The sequence below is a fragment of the Mirounga angustirostris genome, unplaced genomic scaffold (genome assembly GCF_029215605.1).
Source record: "Mirounga angustirostris isolate CCGP_5_RB_7025 unplaced genomic scaffold, mMirAng1.0.hap1 SCAF_3, whole genome shotgun sequence".
NCBI lineage: Eukaryota > Metazoa > Chordata > Mammalia > Carnivora > Phocidae > Mirounga > Mirounga angustirostris.
This window is the reverse complement of record NW_026991711.1, coordinates 172,194,442-172,213,331: the sequence shown is the minus strand read 5'-3', so window position 1 is coordinate 172,213,331 and position 18,890 is coordinate 172,194,442. Positions and strand designations below refer to the sequence as shown.

The window sequence follows — 18,890 nt, the reverse complement described above, 5'->3', positions numbered from 1 at the left end:
CTTTACAATGGAGAAACTTGGCAAACTACCTCAAAAACCCATGACCCCAAGCTAATTATGAGAAAAACATGAGACAAATCTCAGTTAAGGGACATTCTGCAAAATACCGGTACTCCCTAAAACAGTCAATACCAACAAAAGCAAGGAGAATGTGAAAAATCATCACAGGCATGATGGTTAACTGTAATGTAAGATTTTGGAACAAAAAAATGGACCTTAGGTAAGTACTAAAGAAATCTGAATAAAGTATGGATGTCAGCTAATAATAACATATCAATATTGGTTCATTATACATGCTAATTGCACCATATTCATATAGGATGCTAATAACAGGGAAAACTAGGTGTGGGTATATGGGGACTTTCTATACTATCTTCACAACTTCTTGATAAATCTAAAACTATTCTAAAATTAAAAGTTCATTAAAAAAATTACTCAAATCATAATTCTAGTAATGCCCTTTCAAAACTCATCCCTTGACCTTTCTGTTATTTGAAACAATAAATTACTTTTGCTTAAGCAAATTTCTGTTGGGCTTTCTGTCACTTGCCATTCAACAAGACTCAGCTGATATATCTTTATTATTTTCACACTATTTAAAGATATACTTTACTACTGTGAGGTTTTTTTCTAAAAAAATGTCTGATATAACATACCTATGTGCATTTAACACACAGATGGAAGAAACACAGTTTCTTCTCAGACATAGTTGAAAACTGATGAGTTTTCCAGGGCACCCTCTTCTATCTTGTCTACTGGTCATGTACTTCTTCATCTATGGACTGAAAAGAGAAAGATAAAAAGAAGTGGCCACCCCCCACCACTCCACCAAGCCTCAGTTGTTTCCTGAGATTAAGAATTCCTCATATCAGTGAGATCATATGATAGTATGTGCTATGGTGAGCGCTATGAATTGTGTAAGACTGTTGAATCACAGACCTGTACCTCTGAAACAAATAATACATTATATGTTAAAAAAAAAAGAAGAAGAAGAAGAAGAAGATAGCAGAAGGGGAAGAATGAAGGGGGGTAAATCAGAGGGGGAGACGAACCATGAGAGACTATGGACTCTGAAAAACGACCTGAGGGTTCTAGAGGGGAGGGGGGTGGGGGGATGGGTTAGCCTGGTGATGGGTATTAAAGAGGGCACGCTCTGCATGGAGCACTGGGTGTTATATGAAAACAATGAATCATGGAACACTACATCTAAAACTAATGATGTAATGTATGGTGATTAACATAACATAATAAAAAAAAAGAAGAAGTGACCAAGTTAAAGGCAACAACAATGGCAGTGATTGGAAAGAGAAATTGTGAAGAGAAGAGTGCAAGTTGGAAGTAGTACTTGGAGAAGGGGTAGGTAGAAAAGGAAGTCCAACATGGAAGACCATCATGACAATTCCAGCAGTGAACATCAAATGCACATCTAATGCTCACATCAAGCAATGGAAGCTTGCTGTGGAAATTCCTCTGTCCAATGTTCAGTGGGGTGTACAGCAATTTCCAAGACAGCCTTGTTAGATGGAGCTTTCTTTTAGACATTGCCAGTTTAAATGCCACATTTCCATAACTAAAAGCAATGAAGCAGATTTATCTGAAGTGTTTTATAATCTCTGATTGATTATAATATTTCTTAGTATTCCACAGTTGTCCATGCCAGTAGAAATAATGAAGGAAGAAAAAGGCAAGGCAAGGCAAGGCAAGGCAAGGCAGGGCAGGGTGGAAGGAAGGAAGGAAGGAAGGAAGGAAGGAAGGAAGGAAGGAAGGAAGGAAGGAAGGAAGGAAGAAAGAAAGAAAGAAAGAAAGAAAGAAAGAAAGAAAGAAAGAAGGAAGAAAGGAAGAAAGAAAGAAAGGAAGGAAGGAGAGAAAGAAGGAAGGAAGGAAGGAAGGAAGGAAGGAAGGAAGGAAGGAAGGAAGAAAGAAAGAAGGAAGGAAGGAAGGAAGGAAGGAAGGAAGGAAGGAAGGAAGAAAGAAAGAAAGAAAGAAAGAAAGAAAGAAAGAAAGAAAGAAAGAGAAAAGGAAAGAAGGAAGGAAGAAAGAAAGAGAGAAAGAGAGAAAGAGAAAGAGAAAGAAAGAGAGAGAGAAAGAGAAAGAGAGAGAAAGAAAGAAAGGGAAAGAAAGAAAGAAAAGGAGGGAGAGAGGGAGAGGAAAGAATGAAAATAAAACAAAACCTTCCTCTTAGACATACACCTGCAATGCTCAGTTCTTTGGGGAAGATGGGAAACAGAGTATGAATTTTCTTTTTTAAAGGTAACCCTTTTATTGTTTGTTGTTCCTCCCCACTGAGAGAGTAGGGCTAGGGGTAGATAAGCCAGTTAGCATATTGTATTCAGAATGATCAGTTTGGGGGAATGTTGGGATAGAGAGTTGTGTCTCAAAGGATTTATCAAAGTCAGAGGGCTGAATGTAAGCTGAGGTCAGGGACAAGACACAGAGCCATGCAAATCACAGACTCAGGCAAAATGAGAATAATGGATTAAATGAAGGGTAATAGATAAAAATCCAAGATACATATGTCAATTCTAAAAAAGTCAGATTTGGGGGTACCTGGGTGGCTCAGTCGTTAAACATCTTCGGCTCAGGTCATGATCCCAGGGTCCTGGGATCGAGCCCGCATTGGGGTCCCTGCTCAGTGGGAAGCCTGCTCTTCCCTCTCCCACTCCCCCTGCTTGTGTTTCTGCTCTCGCTATCTCTCTCTGTCAAATAAATAAATAAAATCTTTAAAAAAAAGCACATAAAAGAGTCAGATTTTAATTACTGTAATGAAAAATGTTGTATATATTACGGTAAATGAATTATTCAGTTCAATATCCATGCTTGCTTTAAACCCTACATGCTCCCTGCCGCCCAGTTCTGTCATTTTTTGCTGTTTTGGTAAATATTGCAACTATCATGGTAAATAAGAATACTTATATCATGCCATTATTATAAGAATTTAGAGGAGCAAAAAAAAAAGAATTTAGAGGAGCTTGATATGTATGAAGCACAATGCTTGGCATACTATAAATAAACAATAAAAGATCGCAATTTCTAACTGATTAATTGCATTTTACTCATTGAACATACCTACATTAGAGAACTATTTTGTGCCAGGCACAACACTAAGCTTAAGAGAAGATATAAAAATATACATATTTATTCTATGCTACAGAAATATTAGCATTGAAATTATCTATTTTTTAATCTAGATTTTTTTTTTTGGTGTTAATAATAAATTGACCTAAGTTGCAGATGCCCCTTCCTCCAACCTCACACAGACACACCATGATTTTGAGCACTTACATATTTTGTTTTTCTAATCAATAATTTAAAAATTAATTGGGCACAAGGAGGTGCTTCTAAAGCTTTAGTAATATCTGCAGGAGAAAAATAATCTATGTTGTACAAAAATATCAGAGGGATTTCAATGACAACAGTTGCTTGATGACAAAATATAGCAGGAGAAACAGGATCTGAGCAAAGATAGCAACAACTAAGCTAACAATTATGAAGGCTCTAATTTTCCGTACTTTGAGTAGAAATTTGTGGAAACTGACATCCTGCCAATATCCCCTAACATTTCTCTTACATTTACAGAATATTATTTTTAAATTCTTTAACAACTCTAATATCCAGAAAATATTTTTCATATTTATATAAACAGCCAATGCCTTGCAATAATTTTTTGTTTTTACATAGAAACATTTGAAATATTAAAACAAATAGAATATAAAAATATTCATATGACTGAACTTAGCAGCAAGAGAACATTAAGTAGGGGCCATTGTTCTCAGATGAGAATTATTACTAGATGATCAAGAATTCTTAATAAACATATCAGAAAGTCCAATGGCTACTGGATTGTATACTTGAATTTAGAAGGAAATAAATATTTTATTTTCTAAGAAACTTCAGTCATGAAAAAAAATCTTTTCCATAAGATTATTCACAATTTTAGCTTCTGAGAGTAAAAAGTAATCTGGAAAATATTTCTGAAAATCCCTCTTCCTATATGGTTTTATGATTGTGAAGGCCATTGAGCCCACCACCACCCACAGCACTCTCAACCATTAATTTTCATTCCCTGACAAGTTGTGAACTATAGTGTCTTTTTATGTTTATTGTCATTTCAACTTATGTGAAGTCTCTTTTATTATTTTCTTCTTTTCTATATTTTTTGTCAATTTGTGAGAGCTGTTTGTAATTATTGATATTAGGTTTTAGTCTATAAATTCTATTATAAATATTTGTCCACATTTATCATCTTGTTATTGACTTTATATTTTGAAATGAAAAACTTTCAATTTTCCTGTAGTTAATTATGGTTATATTTTCTTTTATGTCTTCTGGGTGTACAGTCTTGGTTAAGAATATTTTGCCAAATCTTAGATATTGTAAACACTCTCCTAAATACTGAAAACTCTTAATGTTCTTATTTTTTATTTTCCATATTGGTCTTTAATTCATCTATGGTTTATTTTTGTGTAAGAGATAAAATAGATTCCTACCCAGTGGCTAGTCAACAATAACAGAACTTTTAAAAATAATTTCTCCTTTCCCATTGAATATATCATCATTTTATATATTAAATTCTCATTTATACTGAGATTTATTTATGAAATATTTATTCTTGTAACTTGTTTTTTTCTATACCAATGCCATACTGATACGTGTTTAGTGTTTTGTTGTTTCTTTTTTTTTTTCAGATACAGCATTTGGATAGCTAGAACATCAAAACCCCTTTCCTATACCTCTTTTTTCTTAGCAAATTTGAGGCAATAGACATTCATATTATTTATACATGCCTCCTCCCTCCCAAAAAAAACCACCTTGGAATTCTAACAAGAGCTGCATTGAATATGTATGTTAATTTTAGAAGTATTGACTTCCTAATAATGTCTTCCTGTCCAAAGACATAGTACACTTTTCCATTTGCTCAATTTTGTTTTATGTCCATCAGTAAGATTTTATATTTTTATATCATGAACTATTCCAAAGGTATATAAAGTATGATAAATTATTTACTATGTACATTTTACAGAGATTAAATGATCCTTCACTCAAGAAAATATTTTATATAAAACAACTGCCAGTTATGAGGAGTTCCTTGATTTAAACCACTTCATTTTGTCTTGTGAAGCATTATCTATGATTTCATTTTATTTGATTTATCTAATAGTTATTGAATTTAATCACTGTTCTCTACAAACTATTTTCAGATAAAATTCTATTTAATATTTTGTTCTGTTCTAACTCATTTTCGATCAATAAACTTGTATTGATTGCTTCGTATTGATATATTGCACCACAAAATATCAAAAAATAAGGAAACATGGTACATTCAAATAAAGAATTTAACATCCAAATTTATTCAGGTTTGATTATTGCATACTACCTTTTCTTCCTACAGGCTCCTATTTACCTTCAATTCTTTCCTTCTTCTTTTCTATGCCTTCCTAATATTCAAATTTCAGATGATTTAAAACTCTATATGTGACTTTTTTGGTCTTGGGAGGAAAGTAGAGTCAAAAACACAATATTCAATGCAACACATATTTATTGATTTCTTCCATGCACAATGTTCAGTACTAGGCATCAGTGATAAGAGTGGATTAGAGATTCAAAAATAAATAGTACATGGTTCCTTATTCCAAGGAGTTTACAATCTAACAGATAATTCTACTTTGAAAAATTATTTAAGAAAAGAATGACTGTTCCAGAAATATATAGCAGCATAAAATTAGAAAATGTTACTGAAATAATGAGAAGGGGGAGGAGACACAACTTAGGTTAAGAATAAAACAAAGACTAACAAAAAGAAAAAAAATCCAAATAATGAAAAGAAGAAAAGTGGATTCTATGGCACACGACTGTGTGACAACATAGAATACATTTTGAAAATAAGTTTTAAAAATTTATGGTGTCAGGGCACCTGGAAGGCTCAGTCAGTTAAACATCTGCCTTCAGCTCAGGTCATGATCCAGGGTCCTGGGCTGGAGCCCACATTGGGCTCCCTGCTCAGCAGGAAGCCTGCTTCTCCCTCTCCCACTCCCCCTGCTTGTGTTCCCTCTCTTTCTGTCAGATAAGTAAATAAAATCTTTAAAAAAAAATTTATGGTATCATAGTTGGCTTTCTATTTAAAATTGTAAATTGATCATATAATTTCAAGGTGTAAAACCATCTTCTTTCTTGCAAGTGATTCTCTAAGCTTAGTGCTCAAACCAGCAGCAGCACTTGGGAATTTATTAGAAATGCAAATTCTAGGACCCAACACAGACTTACTGAATCAGAATCTCTAAGGGGAGGTCAGTAATCTGTGTTTTAACAAGCTTCCCAAAATATTTTGGACACTGAAGTTTAAGAACCATTGCCTTACCACATTTTTCAACTAGTTTCCAATAGGTGTCTTCAATGCATCTGCATGTAAAGGATGCAAAACTTGGTGCTTGTAAACAGGTGTTTGGTACAGTGCTTTCCAGTTTTCTCTGGCCAGTCATTAAGTAGTTGATGAAGTGACCAGCATGTTCAGGATAGCTCCTCATCAAATTTTGATCTCTGGATAATCTACCCCAACTGCTACTTCTGATTCACAGAAATTTTTCCCAGTAGACAACTATGCCCATTCTTACTTTAATTACTCCCCAAAAAGGGTCCAGTGACATTGCCTTCAAAGTGAGACAATGACTTTAAGTCCACCTCCAAAATGGTTATGGTTACAGGGCCCTGGGGAGTATCTGTCCAAGAGATAAATGGCAATGGGTAGTCTATAAACACACACACCTACACACAGAGAATGTATTTCAACAGCCTTCGATGACACTTCCTCAAGAGCTGGGAACCTAAGCAACACAAATAAGAGAACCAATGAAACCCAAACAATGCTTTTGCTACTGAAAGGATACATATAAGTGCAGAGGGAATATTTGAATTGATTTCATCCATGCAAAATTTTCAGGACTGTTATGTAAAATAATACAAACTTTAAGGCTAAAAAACAATTTACATATTTTAAATAAATACACATTTTAAAATAAAAATATAGGCATACGTGTCTCTTAACCAAACCATGAACTTTATCATCTGTGTTAGAGCTTCATCATCATTTCTTGGCATATGAAGAGGGACAGAGGCAAATGAAGATGTAGAAACAACTTTTTGAACTGACATTTGATGCCTGTCGGTGTCATAATGCACAAGAAATTCAGGAAAAACCCAAGACCAAGAAGAGAATATTAGTGACTACAGCATAGTCATAAATAGTGCAACCTCTGAAGCAACCATTTACCAGCAGGGTGACACTGGAAAAGTTACTTAACCCTTGTGAGTCTCAATTACTCATCCATAAAACAGGGTTATAAAATAATTTATATGGAGCTATAGCAAAGTTTCTGAAACATTATAAGAGCTCAGGAAATCTTATATAGTACTAACTATTTTTATAGACTAACGTAAGACAGGTATGCCTCCTGGGATTTAGCAGATCTATCAAATTTCAGCTACCGGGTGCAATGATAAAGCAAAGCAAATTTCCTCTGAAGCACTCACAGATGTCTCCCGCTAGATTTCTGTAGCCCTAGAGTTTCTCTTTCAACTTCTTGGGGAATTGAGCAAGCAAGAACGGGAAGCCTGAGGGCATTGATTCTCAAAGTGTGTGCCAGCCAAAGTAAATTTCACTAACATGATTCCCTTATTTCTATTTATACCTATTCTAAAATAGAAGATAATTCTCCTCAATAGAGCTAAAACCTCCGTAAGGAAATACTCTAACAGGTGATCGAGGGAAGTGAGAGTCCCACAACTTCTCAAATAAACATCTCCAAATTTAGTGAAATTAAATGACAGTGAATGAGCAAATATACTGAGTTTAACATGGATTTCATCACACTGGAAATATGTGGAAACATTTGATTATCTAATCACAAATTAGAAATGTGAATTATAATGTTGCAGTTAATCAACTCATAGTCTTGAGTTCCTGAGACCACAGGAAGGATGCATTTTTCTTTCTGATAGTCATCTTCTAAAAACAGAATTATTTCTACATAATTTCATTTTGATATTTAAATAAATGTGTACGCACAAACAGCACTTGTTATAAGAAGGAGAAAATATACTTATTTAAAAAAAGGGTAGAGAAGGGGCTGCAGCGCCGAGCGGAGGAGGCGGGAAGCCGAGCGCGAGCAGCGGCTGGGTGGGCACCATGGTCCGGGTCACCACCATCGAGGAGGTGAAGCGCAGGATCCAGGTTCTGCAGCAGCAAGCAGATGGCGCAGAGGAGAGGGCCGAGGGCCCGCAGCGGGAAGTGGAAGGGGAAAGGCGGGCCCGGGAGCAGGCCGAGGCTGAGGTGGCCTCCTGGAACCGTAGGATCAAACTGGTGGAAGAGGGGCTGGACCGCGCGCAGGAGCGCCTGGCCACTGCCCTGCAAAAGCTGGAGGAAGCGGAGAAAGCCGCTGATGAGAGCGACAGAAGTATGAAGATTATTGAGAACTGAGCCTTAAAAGATGAAGAAAAGATGGAACTCCAGGAAATCCAACTCAAAGAGGCCAAGCACATAGCAGAAGAGGCAGATCGGAAGTATGAAGAGGTGGCTCAGAAGTTGATGATTATTGAGGGGGACTTGGAACGCCCAGAGGAACGAGCTGAGCTGGCAGAGTCCCGTCGCAGGGAGATGGAGGAGCAGGTCAGACGGATGGACCAGAACCTTAAGTGTCTGAGGGCTGCTGAAGACAAGTATTCTCAAAAGGAAGACAAATATGAGGAAGAGATAGATGCTCACGGATAAACTCAAGGAGGCAGAGACCCGTGCTGAGTTTGCTGAGAGATCGGTAGCCAAGCTGGAGAAGACAGTTGATTTGGAAGATAAGCTGAAATGCACAAAGGGGAGCACCTCTGTACACAAAGGATGCTGGACCAGACTCTGCTTGACCTGAATGACATGTTGAGCACCCCAGTCCGGCCCTGCCGCTGCTCGTCCCTCTGACCCCGACTCCGCCTGAGGCCAGCCTGCCCCTGCCCGAAGCTGGCCTTGAAACTGAGGGCTGATCTCTAACTGGAAGGCTGCTTTCTCATTTTGCCGCCTCTCCCACCCCAACCCCTGTGTCTTTTTCGCCAAACCCTCTCTGCCTCTCCCTAGAGATTCCAGCTGGGCTTGAGGCTGAGCACCTTTGGGAACAATGTTCAAGGGAATGTGAGCACAATGCAAAGTGTCTTGAAAAGCATGTTATGATGTACACATTTTGTAATTACCGTTTTTTGGTGTTGTTGATGTAGCGACCATTTGTAAAACATTCCAAATAATTCCACAGTCTGAAGCAGCAGTCTAACCCCTTCCTCACATTTGGAAAGTAACTTTTCAGTTTAGTGCATACTGTCCTCTCCACAGAGGAGGGAAAGCCACAGGGGCCCGCCTTACTGCGAGCCAGAGCCCAGTAAGAGACCCACTCCAGGAAGCTTCATTGCTTTGGCCAAAGTACCAGCCAAATTAGAAAGGTGATTCCAGGAGGAGTGGCCAAAAAAGTGTGGCTCAGGGTTTCAGCTTTAAGGTATCTTTGAGCAACTTATTTTTTTTTTCCATCAGAAGTGACCAAACAAAGTAAGATGGTGAGACTTCTGAGACCAACCCTTATCCTATCTTTTACCCTAACTGCCCACAGAACGGATCATGTTCCCCTTATGTTGAGGTGACCACTTATTTGCTCTCCTGCCTCCTTGAAGGAGAAAAAGAAAATTATGTGTTTGCCACTGATTTAGCCATCTGAAACAAACTCATCTCATCATCCTTTGCCAGGTCCAAAGCTGCTGTCTCTAAAAGTGTCATCTCGTGCTTTGTATCAGTGAGTGCTGGAGAAATCTTGAATAGCTTATGTACAAAACTGTTTTTAAATTTTATATTATTTTGAAACTTTGCTTTTTAGGGTTGGGGCACATTAGCCACCCCGTCTGGCTGAGAACTCTCTACAGCCTGTGGGCTGACTGTGTGCTGATCTTTTAAAGTTTCTTTCCCTCCCCAATTCCCCTTTCTGGTGAGGTTTCTGTGAGGCCTGTTAGGTGTGCATCCTGCAGCTTATTGGCCTAAAATGCACTTTCCTTGGTGTGCTCTCTTTGAGGGCACACAGTGTAAACAAACCGTTTTGATACTGAAAATTGACAAGTGTCTTTTTGAAATAAAGAACCAGTCCCTCTAAAAAAGAAAAGAAAAGAAAAGAAAAAGGTATAGTATGACACCATCCCAAAAATGGGGATTAGTGATTAATTTTGTACAAGTTAGTATGTTGTTTCATTTATTTTAAAGTATATTTCCTTTCTTTTTTTTTTAAGATTTTTTTTATTTATTTATTTGCGAGAGAGAGATGAGAGACAGAGAGCATGAGAGGGAGGAGGGTCAGAGGGAGAAGCAGACTCCCTGCCGAGCAGGGAGCCCGATGCGGGACTCGATCCCGGGACTCCAGGATCATGACCTGAGCCGAAGGCAGTCGCTTAACCAACTGAGCCACCCAGGCGCCCCATAAAGTATATTTACTTTCAAACTAATTCCACAGTATACCTATTGAGCTACTGAACTAGAGCTTATTAGGTTACTATTTGGGCTGTCAGAAAATATTTAATAATTGTAGAAAATTCAAAAAATAAATCAATTGCCCAAACCATTGTTAATTGAAACAGACAAGTCTATTTCATAATCAGCATTATGTCAAAATATACCAACACTGTTTTTGATTGATGAATTTTTCCTTTTGACATAGTCATCATTACTGTGTAGGAAATTTCCATTCGTGAATTCAAAAATATAACTTCTTCCCTTTCTCATTCATCTCATCTATCATCTGTTTGAAAGTATAAAGTTTCTACTTACCTATTCTTTCATCCATTTTCATATTCATCTTCATGGGCTAAGTTAAGCAGAAAAGAGTATGAGCACTCACTATTGAAAAGCTTCTAGTAAGTTGTATAAACACCCTAATTATTTCACATATAAAAGATATTGCAGTTAAGCTGCCAAAAATATTGAAAGCTGGCAACACCTGACTTGAAACTTAGCTTCTAATGTGACATCCACCCAAAGAGACTAGCCTATTTTCTGCTCAGGCTATGGAGTCATTACAACTGAAACATAAAGCATAAAATGTAATCAATCTATATCTTTTTTATAAGAAATGAAAGTTTTTGACTTGGAAGAAAAAAATCTCTCAATTGAATTTATTTCCACACCAAAAACAGATTAAATCAAAAGTGGAACATTTTCCTAGAGTTAACCTTTGCTCAGTGAATCACATATAAGATCTTCCTGATATATTTGAAATAACAAGTTTTGAAAGGAAAAGAGGAGGGTGTAGAAATAACACTGGTGATGGAACTAAAAGACAGAACTTAATTCATGCCAGTGTGAAAGTATTAATTGTTTACAAAATAGTCAAGGAATATATGTTATAAATCAAACCTTGGATTAATGAAATTTGGTGTTAAGCTAAGAGAAAGCAAACCAGAAAACATTAGAGAATATTTCAAGAAGCTAAGTGTTATAAAACCCCAGCTATCTGGAACTCTTTGAATGCTTTATTATTTTGGACCCTCAGATTTTATAGGCATATAATGTTTCACCTCTGAAAGTTAAAGAACAAAATTTTGGTACATAACTGTTTCAAAAAGGTATTGTGCATTTCTCTCAATCCTTAAATAAAGAATTTTGCTGAGAATTTAATTCAGCTTCCAGATGATGGAACATCATTTTTATGAACATCTGCTATTTCACTATCTGTAAATCAAAGGCGTGTAAGACTGGCCTATTTTAAATGTCTCTAGACTTTGTACTTTGTAGTCCTACAACAGCTTTCAGTAGTAATGTGGTTTCCTCCTTTGAGGATAAATTGCTCTCTCTTCTACATGCTATCAGCATGTCTACATAAAGTATCATTCTAGAGTTTATTTTGTTTAATCTGCAGAAGACCTGCCAGAATTGTGTGCAAAATAATAATAAACATCTTCTGAAAGACCAATGAAACAAGGTGGCATTAAGCTAGGTGCTATTTCTTTAGCAGGAGGCCGTCTTTATTTGCCACTTAGTGGGAGATAAAATTTCTATTTGGGTTAGGTAATATTGCGAACCAGTAAATTCCAAATAGGTATTGTCATTTTAGGAAAATACAATTAGCATCAGAAAAATAATATATGTAGATTCAGACTCTTAATGTAGACTAATTTATATAACAACAACAAAAAAAACCCTTTAATTTAAAGGATAAATTATACCAGTGTTTTAAAGGTACTTACAGACAAAAATAAAACAATAAACAAATCATATTTATGTCACAACTTATGCACTTATTAAGAGAGATCGAGAACAAACAAATTGTTCCAGTAATTTTTTTATGTATGTTTGATCTCAGAATCTTAAAATTATAGTTTTAGGCATGGAAACTTCAAAGATGATCCTCTTCCTTCCTTTCTTTCATAGATGTCAACCTGATGCATTGATCAAAGTATGAGTTAATGGGGGAGCAAAGAGAACTGGAAACCAATAAACTTACATCTAGGTTTTTACTTTTCTTATTAATATATGTATTAATTAATGCTCAACAGAACAATCCTAATTATGTCAACTGTCAATTCTCACATAAAGACCACCAAAAAATAAATAAATAAATAAAATAAAAACAAAAACAAAGCTGTTGACAAGCAAAGCTAAGTGCATTAAATCTACTTCAGCAAGGGATATTATTATCTTGATTGTCTTAGTAATATTTCAAAGAAAGAGGATAGGGAAGAATATTTATAGAGTTTTGGAGTCTTCTCTCAAGTTATTTAAGGTGAGTCTTTCAAGGCAGGGGGATCTAGTTAGAATTGGACAAAGTTAGTGCCTTAATAGTTTAGGATCTGAGGTGAAAGCCTTAAAGTAGTCTTAATAAACTAATTGATGTTGTAAGAGGTGAGTTCTTTATTCAGGTGAGCAAACTGGTATTCTGACGAGTTATTTGCCCAGATGAGAAAACTGGTCAAGAAAAAATGCTTTGCAAGTGTTTTAAAGCAAACAACTAAGATGTTTATTGGTTTGAAGTCTGATTTAAAATTTCCTGGCTCAAAGTAAAGTGATGTTGACACACGTATCTCACATTACTTTCTGAGATTTGGTCTGAGCTCAGGAAAATTACTTAAATCAGTTAGTGTCTCATTTTTCTCATTAGCAAAATGAAGCCCAAGCTCTTACTGGGATGTCAAAACATCTTAAATGTTTGACAGTTTTTATCTGTCAGCTATTGTCACAAAATTGAGGCCTTACAAGCCACTCCAAAACTCAGGAGCAAACAAGAGTAAGACTCTTTTTTGCTTATGCATTTGTGAGTCAACTGGGGTTCAGCTGATCTAGGCTCGGCTTACTCAAGCTTGACTCCAAAGTTTGGGTTGAATCCAAGTATTTTCCAAGTGTCTTTCATCCTCCTTGACAAGATGCTGCATGTTCTTCTCTTGGTAAAAAGAAAGAGCATAAGAGGGCAAATTCAAGCACTCAAGCTTATTTCAGGTCTTCGTGTGTGTTTGTAGTGTAAACCCTGATGATTGGGTTTTCTCTGTTTTGTAATGAAAGTGCCTGACTTAAGTTTCGATTGCCAAGGTACCCACTTCAAAGATGGCTGTCTCCAATAAACACCTTGCCAGCCACATGACCAGAAAAAGAACCAGGTGGTCCACTGCTCCCCTAAGTCTCCTTCGTTTTAGAGCTCTTGGTTGGTTTCAATAACTATTTGACCACTTGTTTTATCTCTTCCTGTGCTTTAAATGTTCATTGTTTTAAACTCACCAATACAGAGTGAGCCCAAAAACCCTAGGCCCCCACCCTCAACCCCAATAAAAGCAGAATTCCAGGCCTGCTCTCTTTTTCACTCTTTCTCTCTCCCCATGACCTCACTATATGGCACCAGGACTTGTAAACTTTTTTTTGCAAAGTTTCCTGATGGCAATTGCTGAGGGTGCTTCATAATAATAAGAACCACAAAGGCCAGCCCAGACACAGCCTTGGTTATCTATAGGGTAAGAGCAGCACATAACAATGTCACATCTCTTAAAATCCCCATTGGCCAAAGTAAAACTCAAAAATCCAACCCAAAAATCTATCCAAACTGAAGTCCAAAAATCAAGTCAAAAATCACCTGCCATGAGGCCATATAAAGGACTGAAGAATTGGGACTGGGTTTAGCCTTCAACCAGCCTCAGTTGGAGATGGTTTGGCATATTAGAAAGCCTCTGTGCAGGCCTAGAGAAGCACTCAAATGTGATTAACATGGATAGTTTCTCCCCCACATCATCCTATGTATCATTTCCACAAATCAGTTTCTAGCTTGTTAGAATTAGAAACTGATGAAATTTTTGGCAATGGGCCCATCAAGGAAAATAAAAAATACTGAAATACTGATTTCACATGAGATTGTTTTGATGTGAAATCACTTAAATGTACCCAATAAATCTATCACTTATAATGAATATGTAAGAGTCGTACAGAGTTTACATAAGTCTATGAGACAAAGCAGCTTCAGTGCCCCTTGATTATTCAAGTATCCCCCAAAGAGCTATCACTGCTCAAATTATATTCTTCCTTCTTTCTTTCCAAACTCTCAGTTGCTATTTCTGAAACTACAATGTCCTTTTGCTCCCATGAGCATACACTACGCTTTTGGTATAACCATAACAAAACTAATGATTACAGGGTGAATTATGAACTACAAAATAATTACTTAAAATTCACATGAAAGTGATTAATAATTCAAGTCAAAATTATCCAGGCAGTTATATGTTGTTATTTTTAAAGAAGACAATCCTGAATGGTTTTGGCCATAAGTCCAAATGTTAGTCCTAAAAGGATGAAGGTGTGAAATTATTGTGCCCACATTCCACCTGTGGCAAGATGCAGTACTAATATAACTCATGACCTGGTGATTAGAGTGTTCTTTTGATTTTTTAATAACAACAGCAATTTATTTACCCTAAATAATAAATGATAAGAATAGATAAGACAAGCAATATTGCTGAGATGAAATCTCATATTAAGAAGATATTCTCAAGTTAAATTTTAATTCTAGTGTTCAACAGAAGCCATTAACTCTAAAAAACAATAAAATCTTCTATACTTACAAAAATTACTCGTATGAAATGTGAAAACATAGAAGTATGCTGAATCACTACTACTTTTACCCTCTCCATATTAACTATAATTTTTAAACCTTCTACAATATTTCTATTAAATTATAATAATACTGATAACTGGTTTATTTATTTAAAATTATTCTGAGCACCTTCTGTATGCCTGGTGGTATGCTAAGCATCAGAGATACAAAGTTGAAGAAAACTCAGTTTAGGAATGACTGGAGTTTTACTGGAAAAGTGAACAGTTATGCTTCTTTTTTCAACCATGGCGTGAGCACACCCCGTGAAACAAAGACTCTCTACCAGGCACACAAACTCTCCATGCTAAGTGTCCAGGATTGCTGCCTTCTAGCAATCCACTGTGAGAATAACAATTAGAAAATGCAGAAAACAGATGCATAGAGTACAAACCAAATACTCTGGGGAATTCAGAGGATGAACTCATCAGGCTTCATGAAGGATCTACTTTTGAACTTGCCTTGAGGAGTGTAAACTTATGGGAAAGGAAAGAAACCATTGCTGGTAAAGAAAATCATTGGGTTGAAACATTGAATTAATAGAGAGTATCTTAGTTCAATCAGGCTGCTGTCATAAAATACCACAGGCTGGGTGGTTTCTAAACAACAGAAATTTATTTCTCACAGTTGTGGAAGCTGGGAAGTCCAAGATCAAGGTTCCAGCATGGCTGTGTTCTGATGAGGGTCTGGTCCATGCCTGGTGCCTCCTCACTGTGGCCTCACAAGGAGGAAGAGGCTAGGGATCTCTCTGGAGCCTCTTTCATAAAACACTAATCCCATTCATGAGGGTTCAACCCTCATGATTTAAGCACTTCTCAAACACCTACCTACTAATGTAATCACCTTTGAGTGGTAGGATTTCAACATATGATTGGGGGTGGAGGGGGACAAACATTCGGACAATAGCAGAAAGGAAGAATTAAAAAGTCATTATAATAATTGCATTAAACACACAAGACAGTTCTTGTTATACACTTTCCACTGTCACAAACTAACCCTTTTTCTACCTCACCCCTCACTGTTCCCCATATACTCCAAGTTCGAGTGTTGTTTCTTTGGTGGTTGAGGGTTGTGTTGGGGAAGATGTCCACCCATCCCATCATTTATTCAATCCAGCTACAATGAACTTCATCCTGTTCTGTGGACAAAGCCATATCATTCTTGGCTAAAGTCTTTGTACTGCTATGACCTCCTCCTGGAAGTCTATAGGCTTTAAGGAGGAAAAGTAAAATTTCTACATTGATTATTGCTGAAAAATATTCCTTCCGATTCTTTAGAAAACATGAACTCTTTGTTCTCTTCCTGTTTCCTATGACACAATATCAATCTGCCTCCATCTTCTCTCCTCCTTCACCCCCCATCATCTTCCCCTATGGCAGCAGCAATAGTTAAAATGCATTTGCTTTAAACTAAGGAAGCTGATGTTTCAGGGCCTCTCATTTGTATGTCACTTCCAAAGCCTTGAGAGAGACCAAAGGAATTATTGTCATTGGAGTAAATTTTTGTAAACTTGGCCAAAAAATAAGATGTTTTAACAGCATCAATGAACACATCTGTTTCCACTCTAACAGCCCACTTGTGATATTTCTGTCTTGTTGAAGATGTATTACAGGGGCCGCTGGTATTTGGGGGATCCTACTAAGGGCAAGGTGAGTTGAGAATATATTTAGTGTGGGTAAAGTGGGCTATGTTTATACAGTTCACAGTCATTTCTGTGTATAATTAAGTTCTTGCTAGCCTCTCTGGTGTACTGTGCTTGCTTGCCACATCCCCTTGTTTACTCACCAAGGATTCTAACAGTAAAGTGAAAAGGTAGAGGTTTTATTTCTATATGAACGTGTCCTATGGCACCAAGAATTGAAAGAACGTGCAAAGTGGAAGAAGAAAAAAGTTTGAAATGTGTGGATCTAGACGCAAGTCTGTGGAAAATCCTTCAATAATCAAACCTGTAAAACTGTGAGCAAAAGATTCAGTTCTTGTGGTTGACTAGACAAAACAGAAATGTCCTCCTCTCAAGAATCAATTCAATAGGGGCGCCCAGGTGGCTCAGTTGGTTAAGCGGCTACCTTCGGCTCAGGTCATGATCCCAGGGTCCTGGGATCGAGCCCCGCATCGAACCCCGCATCGGGCTCCCTGCTCGGTGGGGAGCCTGCTTCTCCCTCTCCCTCTGCCTGCCTCTCTGCCTACTTGTTCTCTCTCTCTCTGTCAAATAAATAAATAAATAAATAAATAAATAAATAAATAAATAAAACCTTTAAAAAAAAAAAGAGTCGATTCAATAATACAACATTTACTATTATTAATTACTATTAAACACTCTTTGTGTTTTACCTCTTTTTTATGGCAATCATGGGAAAGAGAATTCATCAGAATCCCTGTCCTGGACACCATTCTGTAGCAGTAACTGAAGGTAGAGAAACGCCTATTTGTAAAAGCGTATGTTTTGTGCATTACAATATGCATGAGCATGACAAGTTGCAAGACTGAAATAAACGTTTCTGAAATATCCATAAGAACAAACAAATGTCAATTTAACTGTGATAGAAAAAACCTAAATTATCTATCCCCTTTATAAAAAATAAGGTTAAAATTCATCATTGGAAGAGGTTATCAAAGAATCAGTGGCCAAAACTACAGGCCAAAAGGAGTGTTATAAACAGCCAATTAGTAAATATACTGTATTTTTTTTTCCTGGATTTTGTGATTTTTTTTCTATTTGCCAGCTTTTAAAAATTTGTGATTTATTATAATTTCTTTTTTCCCATTTAATAATTATGAACTTTTATGCTTAGCTTTATTCATAGTTCTGTTTTTCTTTTCTTTCTTTTTTATTTATTTATTTATTTATTTCAGAGAGAGAGAATGAGAGAGAGCGAGTACATGAGAGGGGGGAGGGTCAGAGGGAGAAGCAGACTCCCTGCCGAGCAGGGAGCCCGATGTGGGACTCGATCCCAGGACTCCAGGATCATGACCTGAGCCGAAGGCAGTCGCCCAACCAACTGAGCCACCCAGGCACCCTGTTTTTCTTTTCTTAAGGAAGGACTCCAAAATGATATAAGCTTCAAGCCCTACAAAACTGAAATCTGCCCCAAATATATATAAGCATTTACACAGAGTTTTGAGGTCTTGGGTAAAGAATAGAAATAATACTGGAACAGTATAGTACAGCAGATCACAAAATTGATGATAAAAAACCTATATAGTAGTTCTTAATGAGGTACAGGCAATTTTGCCTCCCGGGGGACATTTGGCAATGTCTGGAGACATGTTAGATTGTCATAACTAGAAGGAATGCTACTGGCGTCTAGTAGGTAAAGGTCAAGGATGCTGTTACAATACACAAGACAGTCCTCCACGGCTCTCCAAATTATCTGAATTTGTCCAAGAATTATCTGATTCAAAATGTCAACAATGACAAGGTTGAGAAACCCTGACCTATACTAAGAATGCTAAATAGAAGATGAACTTGCACTTATTAGATCAGTGCTGAGACAAGGAAATAGCCCCTCTGACATGGATCAGTATGAATCAAAATAAGCTTGTGGACCCTCCCAGCTTGTCGAAGCCGATGACGTAGATCCGGGGTGATGGCAGGAGACAACTAGGCAAGAATTAGGAAATCTATTTGCCTGACATTCGTGGCTAAAATTTTCACTGATATCATACTGCCATCATACCTCTCTATCTAATTGTTATGACATCTTTATCTTTCAAAGTCTCAAGCTTCTCACCTGTAACAAGGAAATCATAATCCTTTATAGAGTT

At 36.9% G+C, this 18,890-nt stretch overlaps 1 protein-coding gene and 1 pseudogene across 1 annotated transcript in view; both read left to right on the top strand.

Moving 5' to 3' along the window:
* The first annotated feature begins 8,179 nt into the window (after nt 1–8,179).
* On the top strand, nt 8,180–8,959 carry LOC123838501 (tropomyosin alpha-3 chain-like; annotated as a pseudogene).
* An 8,515-nt stretch (nt 8,960–17,474) lies between these two features.
* The window catches only part of LOC123838502 (uncharacterized), a 32,503-nt gene continuing 31,087 nt past the window's right edge, over nt 17,475–18,890 (top strand). The window contains exon 1 of the mRNA XM_045867463.3: nt 17,475–17,561. Within this exon, the coding sequence (XP_045723419.1) occupies nt 17,475–17,561 (87 nt within the window). The remainder of the gene's footprint in view (nt 17,562–18,890) is intronic.